Source organism: Lithobates pipiens, unplaced genomic scaffold, assembly GCF_037356315.1.
Source record: "Lithobates pipiens isolate NorthernLeopardFrog02 unplaced genomic scaffold, aLitPip1_a1.2 Scaffold_23, whole genome shotgun sequence".
Lineage (NCBI taxonomy): Eukaryota > Metazoa > Chordata > Amphibia > Anura > Ranidae > Lithobates > Lithobates pipiens.
The window spans coordinates 264,885,313-264,905,766 of NW_027507785.1; the positions used below are offsets into that span (position 1 = coordinate 264,885,313).

The following is a 20,454-nucleotide window of genomic DNA, read 5'->3' on the forward strand; positions in this document are numbered from 1 at the left end:
TTGTCTGCTGTGATTTCCATCTTTGATTTTTTTATGCAAATTTTCTAAATAAAAGAAGGCTACTTTTTAAGAGTGCGGCTATCCAGAATCTGTTCCTGTTTATTACCTGGGCAGGAAAACTGATATAATGTTTTCCATTTTTTCCAGTACTTGGAACCTGTTCAACTACTGCCGGACAACTGAAAGAATCTATTTTAATGTAAGTTTTATCTTAAGATAACTTCTCTGCCTAAATAAAATAAATGAATAATAAATAGAAAATATATATATATAGTATAAAATAATGAATACAATTTTTAAAAAGGAATGTTTTGTTTTTCATAGTGTTCAGTGTCCATCTGAGTGCCAGGTGAATGGAGGGGCAGTTTGGGGAACTGATGTCTACACAGCTGTAAGTTAAGCTTATTACCAACTTTCTCATATAGCAGCACTAAGTCAACACATTCATAATGTAGAAAAACCTGACTATTAATCTTTCGCTAAATACCATATGTTTATCTTAGGATTCTTCAATATGCAAAGCAGCTATCCATGCTGGAATTCTGGGTAATGATGGAGGACTGGTGACAGTAGAAAAAATACCTGGGCAACAGAGTTATAGTGGATCAGCAAGGAATGGAGTCACAACAAACGGTTATGGACTTTATTCTGGATCATTTGTATTCCGTGGTTCCTCAAAACCACCCACTCCTAAACCTACAAAATTACCAACTCAGAAACCACCAGGTATTTTCCCATCACAGACAGTACATGACCATAGTAAAGAATATTATTTGTGCTCGGAGACTTATAACAATGATGAAATGGAATTGACAGATACTGAAAGAAAGTCACCTGAAGGTGTGCTGTGGTCACGTGGTCAGTATGCCTTAAAGGGGGCATACCCAAGTAGTACTAAAAAAGAAAAGGGGATAAAAAGAAAAAGTGGGAACGGGAGGGTGGGACAACCTCCGGAAACATCCGACAGGGCAGGGAGGAACCGAGGCCGTCTTATAACAGCGAGGCTCCTCCCACAAATGCCGGCGGGCCTACATCCCGCCTCCCCACTTGTGCTCGGAGACTCTTATAACAATGATGAAATGGAATTGACAGATACTGAAAGAAAGTGACCTGAAGGTGTGCCGTGGTCACGTGGTCAGTATGCCTAAAAGGGGGCAAAAAGTACAACAGACAGAGAGATGAAAATACAAAGTTTATTCAACCTGAACTAATCAATCAGTCAAATGAAGAAACGCTTGGAACATCTCTGTTACCGGCTCCGGGACGTACCTGGCATAGCATGAAGACCTCCACCTACTCAATCTCTTAATGATGTGCACGGGGACCCCCTGATGTGAAGCTGCAGAGGCTGCCCCGATCCTAAAGGAGTGACCCAAGTAGGACTTGGGGTTGAGCCTCAAATTCCCCAAAAGCGTGCGGCAGTATTTGATGAAAAGTGATGAAGTGAGTGGGGCCCCGTTAAAGGGCAAAAGAGGACCATCCCTGGGTTGTCCTGCCAACTGGAGCAACAACAGATCAAAAACCATGACCGGGCACCAACTAGAATTGATCCTGAAAAACCTGATATCTGTGCCGGACCCAATCTGTTGCATCTTACAAAACTCTAAATGTAACAAAAAATTGTCAGGATACCTAACTAATTGATTAATGGACAATGTACGAAACCCCCCGGTATGAGCAAATTCCCCTGGCCTAAGAAAACCGTAGAAGACCAAATAGATTGCCACCTTCAGCACCAGACTAGGTAAAACCCCGAAAGGAGATCTAGATAACATGACCGACAAGGCCCGGAAAATGTCCCCGGAGATAGGAAGCCTATTGCTGGGGCTCGGCGAGCTACCCTTCTGAATACCCCTCAGAACCGCCTTGACCGCGTGAGCCGCAAACACAGAGGGTCTACCAGGATATTGTAAAGAGAAAAAATGCTGCACGCCCGCCAAGTAACCCCTGATTGTGCCATGAGATAACCCAAGCTGAGAATGACAGTAAGCTACAAACGCTAAAATGTACCGCACGTCCAAACAATCCGACCTGGGGTACAGGGTACGAAACGTCTGAAAAGCATTCCAAGCTGTGTGGTAATCCCGCCTGGTGTGGATGGACAGAGACCTATCGATCAACCCCAATGCACCTGTCTTGTGCAACCCTAATCCATCCTCAGAAGTGAAAACTGCGGGGAGGGGGTCGCCGAGACGTCTGCGTCCGGAACCTGCCGGAAAAAAGATGAAAAATCAAACCGGGACAGAGCATCCGCTGCAGAATTTTGCACGCCACTAATAAACCTGCAGTGTATGTGAAACCTAAAATTAAGTGACAACCAAGTGAGCCTGGGTAAAAAAGACATGATGAGCAAGGAACTAGACCTGCCTTTATTGATGACTTCCGAAATTGCCTAATTGTCCGTGAAACATGTGACCGTATTACCAGCCAATGCATATCAAAAATGGCTGCATAACCTTTAGAGGCGGTGGCATCGGTAACTACTTGCAAAGAAGACAATGACACTGCCGGGATAAACATGGAAATCCTGTTCCAGTGATGGAGGAACTCATCCCACATGTGCAAATCTGACAAAGCTATGGAATCTAAAATGCCCCTAGAATCCGAGTCCGGGGCCATTGGTAGCAACACCAGCAACCGGGAAATGAAGGATCTGCCCTGAGCAATGCTCCTTATGGCAAAGTTCAACATGCCCAGTAACGACTGCAAATCCTTCCTAGTAGCGGCCTGGGAAATTAGAAACCCATGGATCCGCTTTCTGATTCTAACCAACTTATCTTCTGGCAGGCTGGCCTGCATGGCCTGGGAGTCTAGAATGATACCCAGAAAGGTCAGAGTGGTAGCCGGGCCCTCCATCTTTTTGCCTGCCAAGGGAACATTGAGAGCAGAAAAAGCAGCTACCAACTTCTGAAGATCCAAAGGTACCCGACCCGGACTCTCAATCAGAAGGTAGTAATCCAGGTAATGAATAACCTCCTGACAACGCTCCTTCTGCTTGAGAATCCAATTGAGCGCCTCCGCGAACACATTAAAAAGCCAAGGACTACTTCCAGACCCAAAGGTAAGCTTGGTGGCAAAATAATACAAATCCCTCCATTTGACCCCATGCCACCGCTAAAGCACTGGCTGAATAGGAAAGAGCTTAAAAGCATCAGAAATATCTGCTTTAGACAGCCAAGCATTCCTTCCTGCACAGATGATGCGTTGGATAGCTAAATCCACTGATGCGTACTTCAGTGAAAATTCCTCCAAGGGAACCAGGGAATTCAAGCTAGGCACTTCTGAACAATGGGGCGCAGACAAGTCATAAATTAACCTTAATTTATTGGAGAATTTCCCCCTGACCAACCCCAAAGGGTTGACCCTCCACTGGTGAAATGGAGGTGTGGAAAAGGGGCCGATGATAAACCCCTTCTCCAGCTCCGATTGAAGCAGCCGATCCACCGCCTCCATTTCTGTGCCTGCGGACAATAAATTCTTGCACTCAAAGGTGCCCTGTGGTAAGGTGATGAGCCCCATGTGAAACCCATGCGTGAAACCCTCCACCAAGAATTGCCATAGAGAGGGAGACGGATGAAACTCCGAACAGGCCTGTAAAACCAAGACGTTGATCTGGCTTAATCAGGAAGATTTCCCCTGCTTGAGTGAACACAATGATTTGGGAGGTGCCCTAAAGCAGCTGGCACAGACATGAAGGAGACGACACTGGCTGTAATTACATGAACCCTGATTGAAAATGTTACAGACCTGCGATTTCCCCAAAAACCGAATAGGGTGGCCCAGCTTGTCAAAAGAAGTGGAAAGCCCTGGAGAAGGTAAAACACCAGAGAGGCCCCTGGAAGTGCCTGGCACTGACGGGGGACCCATGAGACTGCACCAGTAAGTAGTATGTGCTAAGGACTGGCAAGTGGCGCAGACCGGGGACCTCAACCCAGCAAAATGCCGACAAAAAAGTTCGGTGTCCACCTTGCTCCAGTCAGTTGTGACCTGGTGCTGAGCGAACACCGCCACCGCTTTAGCTGAAAAGGACCGATGATAATCGTAAAATGCCGACCCACCATACTTCTGTCCCAACTCCACCACCGCGTATAAATATAGTTCAAGCTCCTCCCTTCTCTGAGGACTGACCGAGCAAACAACATCCCTGAAGATGCTAAAGGCTAGCACGAAATCAGGGATGGAAAGTTTGCGACTGAGCCTATGGTCCCTGGTCTTGACTACCACCGACACGTCGCCACAAGCATATGACTTTTTGTCCGCGATGTCATGGGCCGTGATCAAGAGGGAGACCAAGTTAACGTCCTTTCCCTCCAAGATATCTTTTTTAATATTGGCTGGGATAAAATGGGCTGGAGTGACCGAAAATGTTACCTGCTGCCGATGGCAAGACCAGAGGTAACCCCGGGACTGCTGATATGTCAAGACCCACAGGTGCCACTGGTGCTGGGCACGGAGGACACTCCAAAACCTCCACCATGGCTCGTAATTCCTGAAAAGATGTCGCCAACACACTAAGGGAGGAGTGAATCAACGTGAGTGACGCACCCACAGAACGTAAGGTAACTTGTTCACGGGTAGCGCCCGAAACACTGGGGAATAAAAGTCTGAAAAGTTCCGCTTTATGAGCCGAAGCCGGATAAGCGACGCCTCTACGACGAAGTTCAGCCATCAACCTGTGGACCGTCCAAGACCCCATGGAGGGTGTGCTGCCATGTTCAGACTCCCCCGCCTGAGAAGGAGGGACGATCTCAGAATCCTCGATATCTGCCGCCTGAGACAAGATCTAATTTGACATAAGCGACAGTGAGTTAGGAAATCAACCTGTCAAACCTAACCCGAGACTAGAGTGAGTGCTGATACCCTGAAATTATGACCCCACCCACCCCTCCTCCCCCAACCGACCAATCCTCCCGACACCAACATACCATCTTTCCCGTGCATAAATTGCAATAAAGAGAGAAAACTGGAAAAGTGTTTGAAATTAAATGGATAGAGCCGAGCCACCTGTGATTCCGCAGGCAATTAAAAATGCACACTCAGGCTCCATGAACCTGAAAACAATAATAAGAAAGGTGAAATGATACAGCATTAAATGAATAAACTACTTGCCACTAAGCAATCCTGGATAACCTAGACCGACCTTCTCCCACCTGTAAACATACAAATAAAATAAGTACCTCAATAGTGAAGCCGTGTTGCGAAATCCAACTTGGCGACCTCACACCTGGCCCTTACCATGAGGTAACGAACCCCTTAGTAACCCGAACCTACCTGAATAGCCGAGACTGCAAATCTAAAGAAGAAACACCCCTGAGGTCCTGCAACCGTGCTGACACTTGACAGTACGTAGAACTGACTAAAGGACAAAAGAAATGAGACAAGCCAAATAACCATGGAACTCGCCGCTGAATCAACAGAAACCAAGATCTGACCAGAGCAACATACAACTGATCCCACCCGTGTACAACGCACTGAGAAAATACCCCAAAGGAAATGAGAGAGGCCCTGATGATAAATGAGTTTACCACGACCACCATAATCGCAGCAACATGAGAGGCTCCCTTTCCCCCCTCATCCAAAACCTGAAAACATCCCTTGACCATCTGGACCGCACATTCCCCCCCTCTTTCCCCCGAAAACCCCCCTAAACCCTGCATGTGTGCCCTGCCTGGACCCCACACCGACTGAGCTTCCCCAGCGACAAGACCAATCCAGAACTGACCACACAGGCACTTACTACGAGTTTGACAAAAAAGTATAACTTGTATTGGCTGCTCACACCCATACACAGCTCCAAATAGTTCCTAAGGGAAAAGGAAAGGAAAACATAGCATAAAATGACATTGCAGTATAACTGAAAAGAGAAACCCCCAACATTCCACAGTGCCCTGCAGTGAGGAGCCAGAGCCTGGGAACATGAAATGAAAAATGACAATGAAATGACAACCGAAAAGAAATGACTGCAAAACATCCCAGCCGTTAACCGTGCATGACCATGACACCGTCCTACTTCTAACAATATCGCCAGCAAGAATGTCCTATCCCAGACAGTGATGCCCCTATGGAAAACACCGCTGTTAGCGAACCCCCCCGGACAAAAAAGCAGGCAGCGCCATCTGTCAGACCACCCCCCCCATATGATCCCTGACAAACGCCCACAACCTCCAGCAAGAACGTACCTATGTTGGCCAGTGATACCCCTATAGAATGCACTGCTGTCATGAGACCAGTGCCACCCCCCCCCCCGCCCCCGGAACGAAAAATGAAGGCAGCGACATCTGCTGGCTGTGACCACCCCCCCCCCCCCCCACACACACAAACGATTAAAATGAACTGCACATTGTGACAATTCCCCCCCTCCCCCCATCAGAATGCAACCATACTTTTAACCTGAGGGAGAATAGGAGCCCGCCGCCGAACACCTCCGAGCACCGGAAATGCCGTCCGCGGTCGCACCAGAAATGACACGTGCGATCGTAACCCAGCCTCCTAACCCGAGATACGCCCACAACCTCCAGAAACATCCGACAGGGCAGGGAGGAACCGAGACCGTCTTATAACGGTGAGGCTCTTTCCACAAATGCCTACGTCCCGCCTCCCCACTTGTCTCTTTTAGAGTTAGGTAATGCCAAAGTGCTCAAACAGATAATTTACACTGAACTGTCTATGTACAAGGCACTGTCCTATGGTTAACATTCATCCCCATTTGCCAAGGACAATCCATGTTTTGAGGGGATTGTCTCTGGCAAATAAGAGTCCCTGCTAAGAAACCCTGCCAGAGAAGTCGGATGATTTGACCTTCACAGTGCAGGTGCTGTAGCCACCTCGACTCTGTGTTTTCTTATTCTGGAAAAAAAAGCCAGCCTGCTGTTCAAGTATTGCCTATACGCAATTGGCTCAAGTGTCCCTTTGTGCGTTATTGGGGTGGCTGCTGTAACTATACAGTGCAGGCTGGGCTTCCCCGTCAGTAAATTTACTGAAGATGCTTGAGTTCTGGGAATCAGTGGTGCAGTGCAAGTTCCCAGTGTTTTATTTATTTTTTATTTTTAAAGCCCGTGGTGTGTGAACACACTGACTCCACCCTGTGCAAAAAAATGTGCACACAAAAAAGTGAAACACAATACGTGCACAGGGTGTACACATAATCCTCCTCCGAAGAGGAAGGACACTAACCCTGAAACCCTGGAGCATTAGACTCCAGATGGGGACTGATGTACTTCACATGGTCCATCTGGCCAAAACCAGATGGACCCCGTTCGATGGGAGGTCTGCTGAGACAGACCAATCCAACTACTAGGTGGGGCTCCCCCAAAGGGATACCCCATGAGAGAGGGCAAACTAAGCCAAAAGACCATGTCCACCCCCTCCCAAGAATTTCAGGGCAGGCCCTACCAGTCAAACGTGAAAACAAATGTGTACAGCAAAAAATAAAGACAAAAGTGACAAACACGCAAATAAAAGTGTGGGGAAGGATAGTGGAGAAGGTGCTATTTTGCAGTACAATGGCCGGCCTTCTGGCCAGGAATAAAAAAATTGTCCTAGCCAAAAGGTGTGTATGGAGCAGTGACCTTGATACCAATAAAACACAACATGTCCCCTTAAACACAGTGAGGATTACAGCACCCCTGGAATGTCACTTCAGAGGCACATACACCATTGGCTTCTTTTGGAGCCTGGCCCTCAGCCAGACCAGTGCAGCACCATCCCTACCAGGAAGGCATCAGAACTTAGAGAGTTTAGGCTCTGCTAAGCAAGAAGACCAAGAATGTGAAGATTAGAGAGCTGGAGACAATGTATCTAAATCAACACATCCTGCCACTTCTCCAGATTAGTGTGAACACAGATCTAGTTACATTCTTAACAGTCCAGCCTGGCATTCAAAAACATGAATCTTTTTTGCTGCAGACACAAGTGCCTAAAGGGGGTAGTAGCAACCAACCAATTTAAAGCATTTCTATTTTTCAGAATACAGGTGAAAAAGTAAGGACCAGAATTGCTTACTTAATAACCCTATGTGGGTCTTCTCTTCACTTTTCTAACAAAAACTGAAAAAACAGAAACCCTGTACATTGGTTGCTACTATCAATTATGAGAGCCTATCTCTACAGCAAGAAATTGTAGTGAGAATAGCACAATGTTTTGTTGCTAATTATAATTAAGTACCATACATTTGCATATCGAATAAAAAACTTTCTAGCTTTAATAACCTTGGCCTTCGCACTTTTTGCATTACTTATTTCTGACACCTGCAATATTTGCATCATTTATTGCTGACTTGCTTACACCTGACTCCTGCACCCTGTGTTACCTAGTGCTGACTCTGCATTCCAAGGGTAAATCATAACTGACCCCTGCACTATGAGCATTACTTACTCCTGACAGCAGTATTATATGCCTCACGCACTCTTGAACTCTACACTTTGTGTGTCAGGTACCCCTGGCCCCTGCACTCCTTGTATCATGCACTTTTCGTCCAAGGAAGAGTAGGCACAGGTTTTATTTAGAAGATTTTTGAATGAAAAAATAGTCCTGCATTGTGCATGAAGACAGAGGGGCATGACTTGACAGAACCAATGTCATACATAGAGGCCAGCAAATGTACTCATACAGAATCAGTCTAAGTTCAGTATAGACTGACTGACTGTTAAAACATGTAGTTCTTATAATGTGGCAAAAACAGATACGTGCAGCTTAGCATGGTACGGCTAGATACATGAATTGCAACAGTTGGCATAATTAATACAGATAACAGATACATACTCCCAAAATGAGATGTACATTCCACAGGGGTGGGAAAAGAGTATATTTCACAAGAATATTTATACCTTGCCAAGAAAACTGATCTAATGGTTTCTATTTCTTTCCAATAGTATCCTGCTCAACTACTGCCAGAAATCTGCAGGAATCAATTTCAATGTAAGTTTTTTCTTCAAATAAATTTCTCAGTCTGAATAAATTCAAGTAATAAATAGAAATGACAAGCAATATAATATAATTGAATACAAGTTTTAATGTGTTGTATTTCTAAGTGTTCAATGTCCATCTGAGTGCCAGGGGAATGGAGGAACTGTTTGGGGAACTGACGTCTACACAGATGTAAGTTATACTTACAAATAAATAGTACATTACATATATAATGTAGAAAGGTCTAAGATTAATCTTGCACTGAATGCAATTGTTTATCTTAGGATTCCTCAATATGCAAAGCGGCTATCCATGCTGGAATTCTGGGTAATAATGGAGGACTGGTGACAGTGCAAAAAACACCTGGACAACAAAGTTACAGTGGATCAGCAAGGAATGGAGTCACAACAAACAATTATGGATCTTGGCCTGGGTCATTTGTATTCCATGATTCCTCAAAACCACCAACTCAAAAACCACCAGGTAGTTTCCTATCATGGACCAAACATGACCACAGTAAATAATACTATATGACTCTCAGAGTTAAGTAATGTCAAAATGTTCAGATAGATCATTTATAGTTCTCAGTGCTTGCTCTGCTAAGCAGAAACCCAGAATGTTGAGTTTGGTGTGCTGGAGAAGGAGCATCTGGATCAACACAGCCTACCACTTCTCAAGATTAGTGTGAACACAGATCTGGTTGCATTCTTTAGTGTCGGTTCTCATAGGTGTGATGCGGTAACACTGTGGGATATATGCAAACTGCTGGGAGTGTCAATACAATGTTAACGACAACCCCATTTCAGTTCACATATCGCACTGCGATCCGATTCTGGTGCAGACCAAAAAAGGGGCCTGTGCAAGTTTGGTCCGAATGCAATGCAATTCAGCCATACTATATATATGGCTGAAATTGCATCACACAGACATCGCATGTGATTTGCAGTGTGATGCGAATCACATGTGATCTCACAGAGTGCACCTATGTAAAGCGGCACTAACAGTTCAGCCTGGCTTTCAAAAATAGGTGGTGAATCTTTTTTGCTGCAGAGACAAGCACCTAGGTTTGGCATTAGCATTGAATCAATTAATTGGTTGCTAATACCAGTTCTGATTGCTTGTCTCTGCAGCAAAACATGGTAGTAAAAATAGTAACATTTATTGCTGATAATTATTAGTAGATGCTTAAAATTGAAATACCAGATGTACTACTTTTGAGCTATATTTACTCTTGATCTTTGCAATCTGTACGTTACTGACCCCTGTACTCTGCATTGCTTAATTCTGACTCCTGCTCTCTGTGTAACACTTACTCCTTACCCTGTGCAATTCTTACTCCTGACTTCTAAACATTTGCATGTCTTACGCTTGAGCCCTGCACTCTTTCTGCTATTTCCCACTGACTCCTGCACTCTTTCTGTAATTTACACATGACTCGGTAACTCTTTGTAGTAATTACACCTGACCCCTGCACTCTGAGGGTTACCCACTACTTATTTATACACTTTGAGCATTACTCCTGACAAAAACACAATTTTCCTTACCCACTCTTGAGCCCTGCACTGTGCGTTTTGTACTCCTGGCCCCTGCACTCTTTTCACTATGCACTCTAGTCCCAGGGAAGACTAGGCTCAGGTTTTAATAGAAGATTTTTTAAATGAATAAATTGTCCCACTTTTTACAAGACGACAGTCAGGGATGCCCAGGGCCTGGAGTGTCAAAGAGAAGTTTGGCAGCCAGATGAAAGAGGAATAAGTTAAGTATTACAGCCGTCTCTTCTACCTCTAATGCCGCATACACACCACCAGTTTTCCCATCGGAATAAACTCCAAAGGTTTTTCCGAAGGAGTTCTGACGGAGATCCTCTGAAACTGTCATGCGTACATACGATCACACCAAAGTCCGATCGTTAAGAACGCAGTGACGTACAGGATCCGCTCGTGTGTATGTGGCATTAGACTTAACAAGCAATTGATCCTTGCAATGTGGGGTTGGGCCCACTGCAAGGGTATTTTGTATATTTGTAGTTCCTGGAGTTCAGCTTGAAGTTTGCAAACAAAGTGAACCTATAATCATTTTAAATACCTACCTAATGGTGGACAGAGAATAAAAAACAGTGTCTTATCTTGCTCATGATTGTATGGTTGAAGAAAACGCAGCCTCGCTTTATTCACTATGCCAGGGCAAGCCAACAAATGAAGCACACATTGCAGAGGACAATAGATTTTGTACAATGTACAACATCCATACAATAGCTTTGCACAAATCTCAGTATCTATATCCACCATTAAGCATTTAGAGAACTTCGCAGCATCAGCAATATAATCCCATTGCTTGTTCGGACTAAATACAGTTTGCTCATATTAAGGTAATCCAGTGCTACAATAGAACACTGGATGGTCAAAAAGATTTCATCTCTACCTGGGCAGGAAAACTGATATAATTTCTTTATAGTACATCATGGGACACAAAGCCACAGTAATTACTATGGGTTATATGGCACCTTCAGGTGATGGACACTGGCACACCCTAGACAGGAAGTTCAATTCCCCATATAACCCTTCCCCTTACTGCGAGTTTTTTCTCCAGTGTCTTAGGTGTTGATCACTAGTAAAGATGTGCTGAGCTCCACTGGAATATTCCCTGGTGGGGAAAGCTATGCAACCGGTTTCAAGTGTCTTTTCCAGGCCGAATTGAATGGTACCCAGAAACAAGGTTTTGCCTGTAACGATTTTCTTTTTAGAAAGCTGAGCCCCAGGATCCAGTATTTGTTTTTTTCAGCCATATTCCTGGTGGGGTGCTTTACGGGCCCAGAGCTGTGGATGTGTTACCCCAATAAAAGGGGGCCCCGGTGCCTGAAGGTTTTTTTAACGGAGCCCACCGTGAGTGGTGAAGATTGGGTCTTACCACCGAACCATGCAGCTGGATAAGGTAAGGAAGATTCCTAAGGAATTTTTCAAATTCTTGTGGGTTTTCTCCTTTAAAGTAAATGTTGTAATGCCTATAGTCACCACCGGGGGTTGTCAAGTGCACGTACCTGATTCCATGCTTGTCAGTCTCACTCTGTGTCACAAGCTGCATGCTTCCTCCAGCCTAAGCTCCAGGTAAGACATGGTAAGGGGTTTTTTTTCTCCTTAGAATGTCCCCTCACCTGGATAGCTTCACTCCAGGAGACAGAGGGAGCAAGGCTCAGTCGGCAGTGTGCCCCACCGCTCCTGCCACCATTCCAACAGCAGCTCTCCTCCTCTCCTCCACCCCAGCCCTCCTCTGTGCAATATTTTAAAAAAGATGACAGGGCGCAGTGGGCGGGCGGAGGAAGGGGGGCTTAACGGCGTTGGCGTGCTTCAGCATCCACAACACGGGCTGTGTAGCTATAGAGTGCACCTTTTTCAGGCGCATACAGCTGAAAGGGGGACACAGAGCGGATGGGTGGCATGTGAGTGTTGGTGACACAGGCATTCCCAGGGCACATTTACTTAAGCATCAGGCTGAGCTTAATAGCAGTGGGTGCATTTTCTTGGTAGTACCTCTGCCTTTGTGCTCAGCACTATGACCAGAGGGGGTGGTACAAATACCACAAAAACAAAGGGGTCGCCCTCAGGCCCTAAGGACCCTCCCTCTGCAACACCATCCCCACCAAATGATCTAGGGAGGCTGATTAGATTGTGCCTTCGGGGTCATCGGGGGCTGCAATTGCTTCCGACACTTCAGCCCCTGTCTATATAACTGAGCATGTTTTCTCCTCAGCAATGAGTGGATTGGAGGAAAGATTAGTGGCTATAATTGCATCTTCACAGAGTGGAAGAAAATGCATTAGGTCCCCTTCTACCACCCAGGATCCTCAAACAGAGGAACAGTGGGAAGGGGAAGATGAATCCCCCTCAGGGGACCGTGACAGGGCTGATGATTCCTCTTCCGAGGGATCAAGTGGGGAAGGACCTTCTTTAGCTTCATGTGCTGAGAAGTTGCTGGTGTATTCTATTAATGAAATGGTCTGCTCCACATTTAAGCTACTCTTAATGAAGTCGGTTGAAGAGCCCACTTTCTGTTTGGGTTCACTAAAGCCTCCTCTAGCCTTACATGCCTTTCCTGTCCATTCATTACTAGAAAAGCTTATGTATTCTGAGTGTGATCACCCAGATAAGCATTTTTTTCCCTCCTAAAAGTTTTCAACACTTTATCCTATGGAGAAAAAATTTACTAAGATATGGAGTATACCAGCAATTGACACTGCTATATCGAGGGAGTAGATGAGGAAAAGGGTCTAGGGGAGGGCAGGGGGTTGGGGAGGGGGAACCCACGAACATGGGTGTCCAGTTTCCGTACGGGTAAAGCAGTGCATCTCTACAGTTTTTCATGATACTATTTGCTTCATGGTGGGGGTCCTAGGGGCTCTCTGAGAGCCTGCCCCTCTTGTGAATATTTGAACATATTCCAAAGCCGCCATGTTTTGGAGTACAACTCCTGTCTATGTCGACTCGTTAGGATGAGGTCTTCCATCTTATTAATATCTTCCACTTTCCAAATCCAAGTATCTAAAGTTGGCGGAAGCGGAGACTTCCAAGCAAGGGGGGTGCATGCCTTCGCTGCGTCCACTAAATGCCGTAGCAAAGATTTTTTGTAGGAACGTGTGGGTATGTCGGTTGCATGCAGTAGGAAGAATGCCAGGTCATTGGGGATTATATGATCAGTGAACTTCTGTAGTATACAGCGAACCTCCCCCCAGAAATGCTGAAGTCGGAGGCAGGACCAAAAAATATGTAACAGCGTTCCTCTTTCCTCCCGGCAGCGCCAGCACACATCTGCCACTGCCGGGAAGAACTTGCTCAGCACTGCTGGGGTTCTGTACCAGCGCGTGAGGAGCTTGTAATTAGTCTCCTGTATTTTGGTACATATAGACGATTTGTGTGTGAACATCACGATTTTCTGTTTCTGATAATCTGTGAAATTGCAGTTCAATTCCCTTTCCCATTTGGTAAGGCTTGGAAGCTGGTAGCCTTCCGGCGGCGCAATCAATATCGTGTAAGTCAAGGACAAGGTATGAGCCACAGTCCCCATCCCTTAGCACAATTCTTCCATGGTCGTGCAGGGTAGATTCACGGTGCTAGGTGGTGTCAGGGTGTCTAGAAAGTGACGCAATTGTGCCGCTCTCAAGAAATCTAGTCGGTAATGGCCAGTCGGGTCTGTCAGTTCCGCATTTGTTCTCCACCTTCCCGCAACGCTGAAATGTGAGGCCATGTATATCCCTGATTCCTTCAGAGTACGGAATGTTATGTCATATGTGCCCGGGATAAAGCGGGGGTTGTCCAAGATTGGGCAGAGTGGCGAGTTGCGTGAGAATAAGGGGGCCTGGGATGCCAGCTGCGCACATATCCTAACAGTGTTGCCTATGAGCGGGTGGCGCTTGAGGGCCAGCGGCACGTCGTCGTAGCACCATGGTATAACTCGCAATAGGATCTCGCTTTGGGCTTGCTCTATTTTTGTCCAAAGCTTAACCGTGTGTCGCTTTGTAATAGGTGTGCACATCCGGCATTGCCAGACCTCCATGTCGTTTTGGCAGTGATAGTATCTTCCCATGTAGTCTGAGTTTTTTCCCAGCCCAAAGGAATGATATAAATGCAGTGCGTATTTGTGTAAAGTAGGACACCGGAATCTGTATTGGGAGAGCTTGAAGAAGGTAGAGGAATTTAGGGAGTATCATCATTTTAAGAATGTTACAGCGGCAAAACCAAGAGTGTAGGCCGCTGTTCCATTAGTTCAGCAGGTCTCGGACTCTATGAAGTAGGGGCGGGAAGTTAAGCCGAAAGAGCTGGGATAGTTTCAAGGGGATATAGGTGCCCAGGTATTTCAAGGCTACGTCTGTCCATTTCAGATTAAAACAGGTTTGTAGGTTCGCCAGTTGTGATATAGGTATTCCTACGCCCATTGCCTCTGATTTACTGAAGTTTATACGGAAATTGGAGAGTTTGCCATAAGTTTCGAATTCACGTAGTAAGTTAGCGAGTGAAAGGGATGGATTGGTAAGTGTAAACATCAGATCATCCGCGTATGCAGAGACTTTATACTGTGATCCTGCAATCCCAATCCCGGTAATGTCTGGGTTCTTCCTAATATGACATAGAAACGGTTCCAGAGTTAGAGAAAACAGCAGGGGGGAGAGTGAGCACCCCTGCCTGGTCCCATTGGTAATCCCAAATGAGTCCGATAAAATGCTGTTTGCTCGAACTCTGGCTGTCGGATTGGAATATACCGCAGAAATCCAGTGTAACATCCTGCCACCGAGCCCTATATACTCCAGTGTGGAGAATATAAATTGCCAGCTCACTCGGTCAAACGCCTTCTCAGCGTCTGTCCCGAGGAGCACGCACGGAGTGCATTTATTATTCGCCACGTGCAGCAAGTTCGGGACCTTGATGGTATTGTCCCTGGCTTCTCTGGTCGGTACGAAGCCGACTTGATCTAAGTGAATCAGATATGGAAAATGTTGTTGGAGTCTAGTGGCTAAGATTTTTGTAAATAGTTTCAAGTCCGTATTCAGTAAGGAGATGGGACGGTAGCTCCCACACTGTGATGGGTCCTTACCTTCTTTCGGTATTACAGATATCTGGGCCTGTATTGTGAAATCATGGAAGCATGAACCCGTGCTCAGGACATTGAAAAGGTTAACCAGGTGGGTACCTAGAGAAGGAATGAGGGTCATATAATATGTGGTAGTGAGTCTGTCCGGGCCGGGCGCCTTACCTGTTTTGGTGACGCCTAGCGCCGACTGGAGTTCCGGTAATGTGATTGGTTCTTCCAGCATTTCTATGACTTTGGCATTAATGAGGTGGCTATGTATCGAGAGGAAAACTCTAAACTCCCGCAAGATTTGTTGGGGCAGGGAGGTCTTCTGACCCCTTGCGGAAGTTAGATATGGTATATAAGAGGCTAACTTTTGTTCTTTTAGGGTCCGAGCTAGGATTTTCCCGCATTTATCGCCCGATTCATACATTTTTTTCCGGCAGATTTGAATCATTGCCTTGGCCTTAAAATGAAGCAGGTAGGTGATCTGTCTGCGAGCAACATCAAGTTCCGCACCTAAGTAGTGATGGACGAACTTCCGACGGGACGTTTCGCGAACGCGAAACGCGAACGGACACAAACGTTCGCGAAAACGACCGTTCGCCGCGGGCTCCATTGACTTCAATGGGAGGCGAATTTCGCAAACCTTTAGGTCGAATTTGCGGCCACGGGGTAATTATTAGGGGGTAGCACGTAGTCCCACCACCTGGACAATAGCATAATACATGTATGAGGTGAATTTGGGATCGATAACTACAAGCATTTTTTTTTTATTTGGGAAATTGTTCTGACAATTCAGGACTATGGAGCTAATGAAGGCAATGGAGGAGAGGGAAGGTCAGGGACCAGGGTAGGCAAACAAGAGGGTGCAGGAGATACAGAGCACTGACAGCAGCACCGTAATACAGAGCACTGACATCAGCACCGTGACATACAGCGCTGACAGCAGCTCCGTGACATACAGCGCTGACAGCAGCTCCGTGACATACAGCGCTGACAGCAGCTCCGTGACATACAGCGCTGACAGCAGCTCCGTGACATACAGCGCTGACAGCAGCTCCGTGACATACAGCGCTGACAGCAGCACCGTGACATACAGCGCTGACAGCAGCTCCGTGACATACAGCGCTGACAGCAGCTCCGTGACATACAGCGCTGACAGCAGCTCCGTGACATACAGCGCTGACAGCAGCTCCGTGACATACAGCGCTGACAGCAGCTCCGTGACATACAGCGCTGACAGCAGCACCGTGACATACAGCGCTGACAGCAGCTCCGTGACATACAGCGCTGACAGCAGCTCCGTGACATACAGCGCTGACAGCAGCTCCGTGACATACAGCGCTGACAGCAGCTCCGTGACATACAGCGCTGACAGCAGCTCCGTGACATACAGCGCTGACAGCAGCTCCGTGACATACAGCGCTGACAGCAGCTCCGTGACATACAGCGCTGACAGCAGCTCCGTGACATACAGCGCTGACAGCAGCTCCGTGACATACAGCGCTGACAGCAGCTCCGTGACATACAGCGCTGACAGCAGCACCGTAAGCAGCCCCAGGAGGAAGTCAGCACAGCACAGGGATGGTGTGATCCCCTCATAATAAGAACCCCCAGGAGGAAGTCAGCACAGCACAGGGATGGTGGGAGCCCCTCATAATAAGAACACCCAGGAGGAAGTCAGCACAGCACAGGGATGGTGGGAACCCCTCATAATAAGCAGCCCCAGTAGAAATATGACACCGCTCAACCTCTTCAAAGAGGAGGGTAGGGGCATATAGTACGGTGTGCTTTTTTGGGTCAGGGAAGTGAGCCAAATGAATTAAGAAGGTCTGTGTGCTTGATTCCAAAAATTGTTTATAGACATATACATGGTCTACTGATCACATGTGTTGAATTCCTCCGAGATCCATGCCTCATTCATTTTTAGAAATGTGAGGTAGTTAACACTGTGGTGAGCTAGGCGAGTACGCTTATCGGTCACAATCCCCCCTGCTGCGCTGAACGTCCTTTCGGACAGGACACTGGATGAGGGGCAAGCCAACAGTTCGATTGCAAATTGGGCAAGCTCTGGCCAGAGGTCAAGCCTGCCCACCCAGTAGTCTAGGGGTTCATCACTCCTCAGAGCGTCCACATCGGCCGTTAACCCAATGTAGTCGGACACCTGACGGTCTAGGCGTTCCCTGATGCTGGATCCGGATGACACCTGTCGATGGGTCGGCTGAAAGAATGACCTCATATCCGAAGTCACCAACACATCTTCAAACCGGCCTCTTCTTGCAGGCGCTGTTGGATTGGTACCCGCAAATCCTTCTCTGGGAGTGGGAATTGCTCCTCTGCCAGCGCACGCAAAAGCAGAATGCAGCATTTCTCGAAGCAAGGCCTGGAAGTGCTGCATTCTGACAGCCCTCTGCGACGGCGGTAACATTTCCGCCATTTTGTGTTTGTACCGGGGGTCTAAGTACGTTGCCACCCAGTACTGGTCCTTGACCCTCATGCTTTTTATACGGGGGTCCCTATTAAAACACTGGAGCATGAAGGCCCCCATTTGCACTAAAGTGGAAGCGGTGTGGTGGCCTGGCTCCTGCTCATCATCCAGGATAATGTCGTCCTCTTCATTCTCCTCTCCCCATCCTCGCACAACAGGGATCCCAGAAAGGTTTAAAGCATGCTCTTCTTGCTCCTGCTCATCCGCCCCGGCACCATCCTCCTCTGACTCCTCATCAGACTCCTGTTGTTGACTTGTCTCAGATAGAGTAGCCCCCCCTGGGAATTCATCCAGCATTGCGACTTCCTCATCTTCCCGCTCCTGCTCCTCCACAGCCTGATCAATGACACGACGCAATGCACGCTCCAGAAAGAAGGCATAAGGTACCATGTCACTGATGGCGCCATGGCTGCGACTGACCAGTTTGGTGATCTCCTCAAATGGCCGCAGAAGTCTGCATGTGTCGCGCATGAGCAGCCACTGGCGCGGTGAAAAAAAACCCAGCTCCCCAGAACCGTTTCTTTCGCAGAGTTCATACAGGTAGACGTTAACTGCACGTTTCTGCTGGAGCAGCCTATCAAGCATATAGAAGGTTGAGTTCCATCGCGTCGGGCAATCGCAAATAAGACGTCTGACCGGCAGATGGTGTCGCCGCTGAATGTCAGCAAGGCGAGCCATGGCCGTGTAAGATCTTCTGAAATGGGCCGAGATTTTCCTTGCCTGCCGCAAGATGTCCTGGACCCCAGGGTATTTGACAAGGAATCGCTGCACGACCAAGTTTAAGACGTGTGCCATGCACGGCACGTGCGTGATTTTGCCCTGTTTCAATGCGCTAAGCAGATTGGCACCGTTGTCACACACCACTTTACCAACTGTCAAATTGAGCGGTGTTAGCCACTCATCTGCCTGTGAACGCAAAGCTGAAAGGAGTGCCGGGCCAGTGTGGCTCTTTGCTTCCAGGCACAACAGACGCAGCACGGCATGGCAACGTCTCACCTGGCATGTGGAATAGGTTCTGGGGAGCTTGGGCGGTGCAGTGGAAGAGACGCTAGCAGCGGAAAAGGAGGAGGCAGCTGAGGAGGAGAGGGAGGAGGATGGAGTAGGAGGAGGAGAAGAAGAGTCAGGCCTGCATGCAATCCGTGGCGGTAAAACCAAATCTACACGGGTGCCACGGGTTACATGCTTGACGGCCGTCAGAAGGTTCACCCAGTGGGCAGTAAAACTGATATACCTTCCCTGCCCGTGTTTGCTAGACCACGTGTCTGTGGTCAGATGTATCTTGGCACCGACACTGTGTGCCAGAGATACATTCACTTGCCGCTGAACATGGCCATATAGCTCTGGGATGCCCTTCTCTGAGAAATACTTCCTTCCTGGGACCTTCCATTGTGGTGTTCCAATGGCCACAAATTTGCGAAAGGCCTCCGAGTCCACCAGTTTATATGGCAGTAGTTGGCGGGCTATGAGTTCTGACAAGCCAGCCGCCAACCGTTGGGCAAGAGGGTTATCCGGCGTCATCATTTTTTTACGCTCAAACATTAGGCCCACGGAAGCCTGCCTTTTTGCAGAAAAATGTGAGCTTGGCGTGATGGAAGGTGGAGTGGAGGACAATTGTGAGGAGAGAGGAGAAGGAGAAGTAGAAGACGAGGCTGGACGGTGAGAGCCTGCAGTGTGGCTTTGTGTGTTCCGTTGCTCCCACTGGGCTCGGTGATGGCTGCTCATGTGCCTTCTTAAGGCGGTCGTCCCTAGGTGAGTATTGGGCTTACCGCGACTAACGCGTTGACTGCAAAGATTGCAGATGGCAACGCTATTGTCAGCAGCGGACACGTTAAAAAAAGCCCACACTGCGGAGCCATGTGCCGGTGTCCTGGGAGCGCCAGATGTGACCGTACATGGTCGATGACTCGCTCCTGATACATTTGCAGTCTGCTTTGTCCCTGCTGTGCAATGTAAGTCATTGCTGCTTCTCCTCCCTATCTGCTGGTCCATATCTCCCTCTGAACTCCCCTCCTCTTCCTCTCTTGTGGGCACCCACGTGACATCACTAGACACGTCATCATCAACGTCACCTTCCCCACCGCTATAAGTAGAGTAGGCAGCAACACCGGGGACCAACCTCCTCCTTGGGCTGATCTGGGTACTGGCGTCAGACTGCTGAGTAGCGCTTGTTGCTACCTCCTCTTCCTGATCCAATACCAAGAGTGGCTGCGCATCAGAAATGTCCTCTTGATATGGATCGGAAAATAATTCCAGTGACTCAAGCGGAAGGTATGTGGTGGTGGTGGTGGTGGTCGTGTTGTTGGTGGTAGTGTCTTTGGGGGTGCACATAGCAGAGAGTGAAGAAGAGGGTGCAGATCGAGAGGATGAGGAGGGTGCAGAAGAGTAAGGCTGAGCGAGCCACTCAACCAAGTCTGGTGCATCCTTTAAAGTAATTGAACGCACCTTCTGCAACTTCCCACTTTGGCTCAAGCCTGTTGCTCCTGCCCTACCCCTACCACCCC

General features: G+C 47.6%; 1 protein-coding gene across 1 annotated transcript in view; it reads left to right on the top strand.

Annotated features, from left to right (window-relative positions):
• LOC143927143 (uncharacterized) overlaps nt 1–20,454 on the top strand; it is a 55,071-nt gene that overhangs the window by 12,333 nt on the left and 22,284 nt on the right. Inside the window, exons 3-8 of the mRNA XM_077451094.1 lie at nt 148–199; nt 325–391; nt 504–726; nt 8,871–8,916; nt 9,030–9,096; nt 9,189–9,387. Of these exons, the coding sequence (XP_077307220.1) occupies nt 148–199; nt 325–391; nt 504–726; nt 8,871–8,916; nt 9,030–9,096; nt 9,189–9,387 (654 nt within the window). The remainder of the gene's footprint in view (nt 1–147; nt 200–324; nt 392–503; nt 727–8,870; nt 8,917–9,029; nt 9,097–9,188; nt 9,388–20,454) is intronic.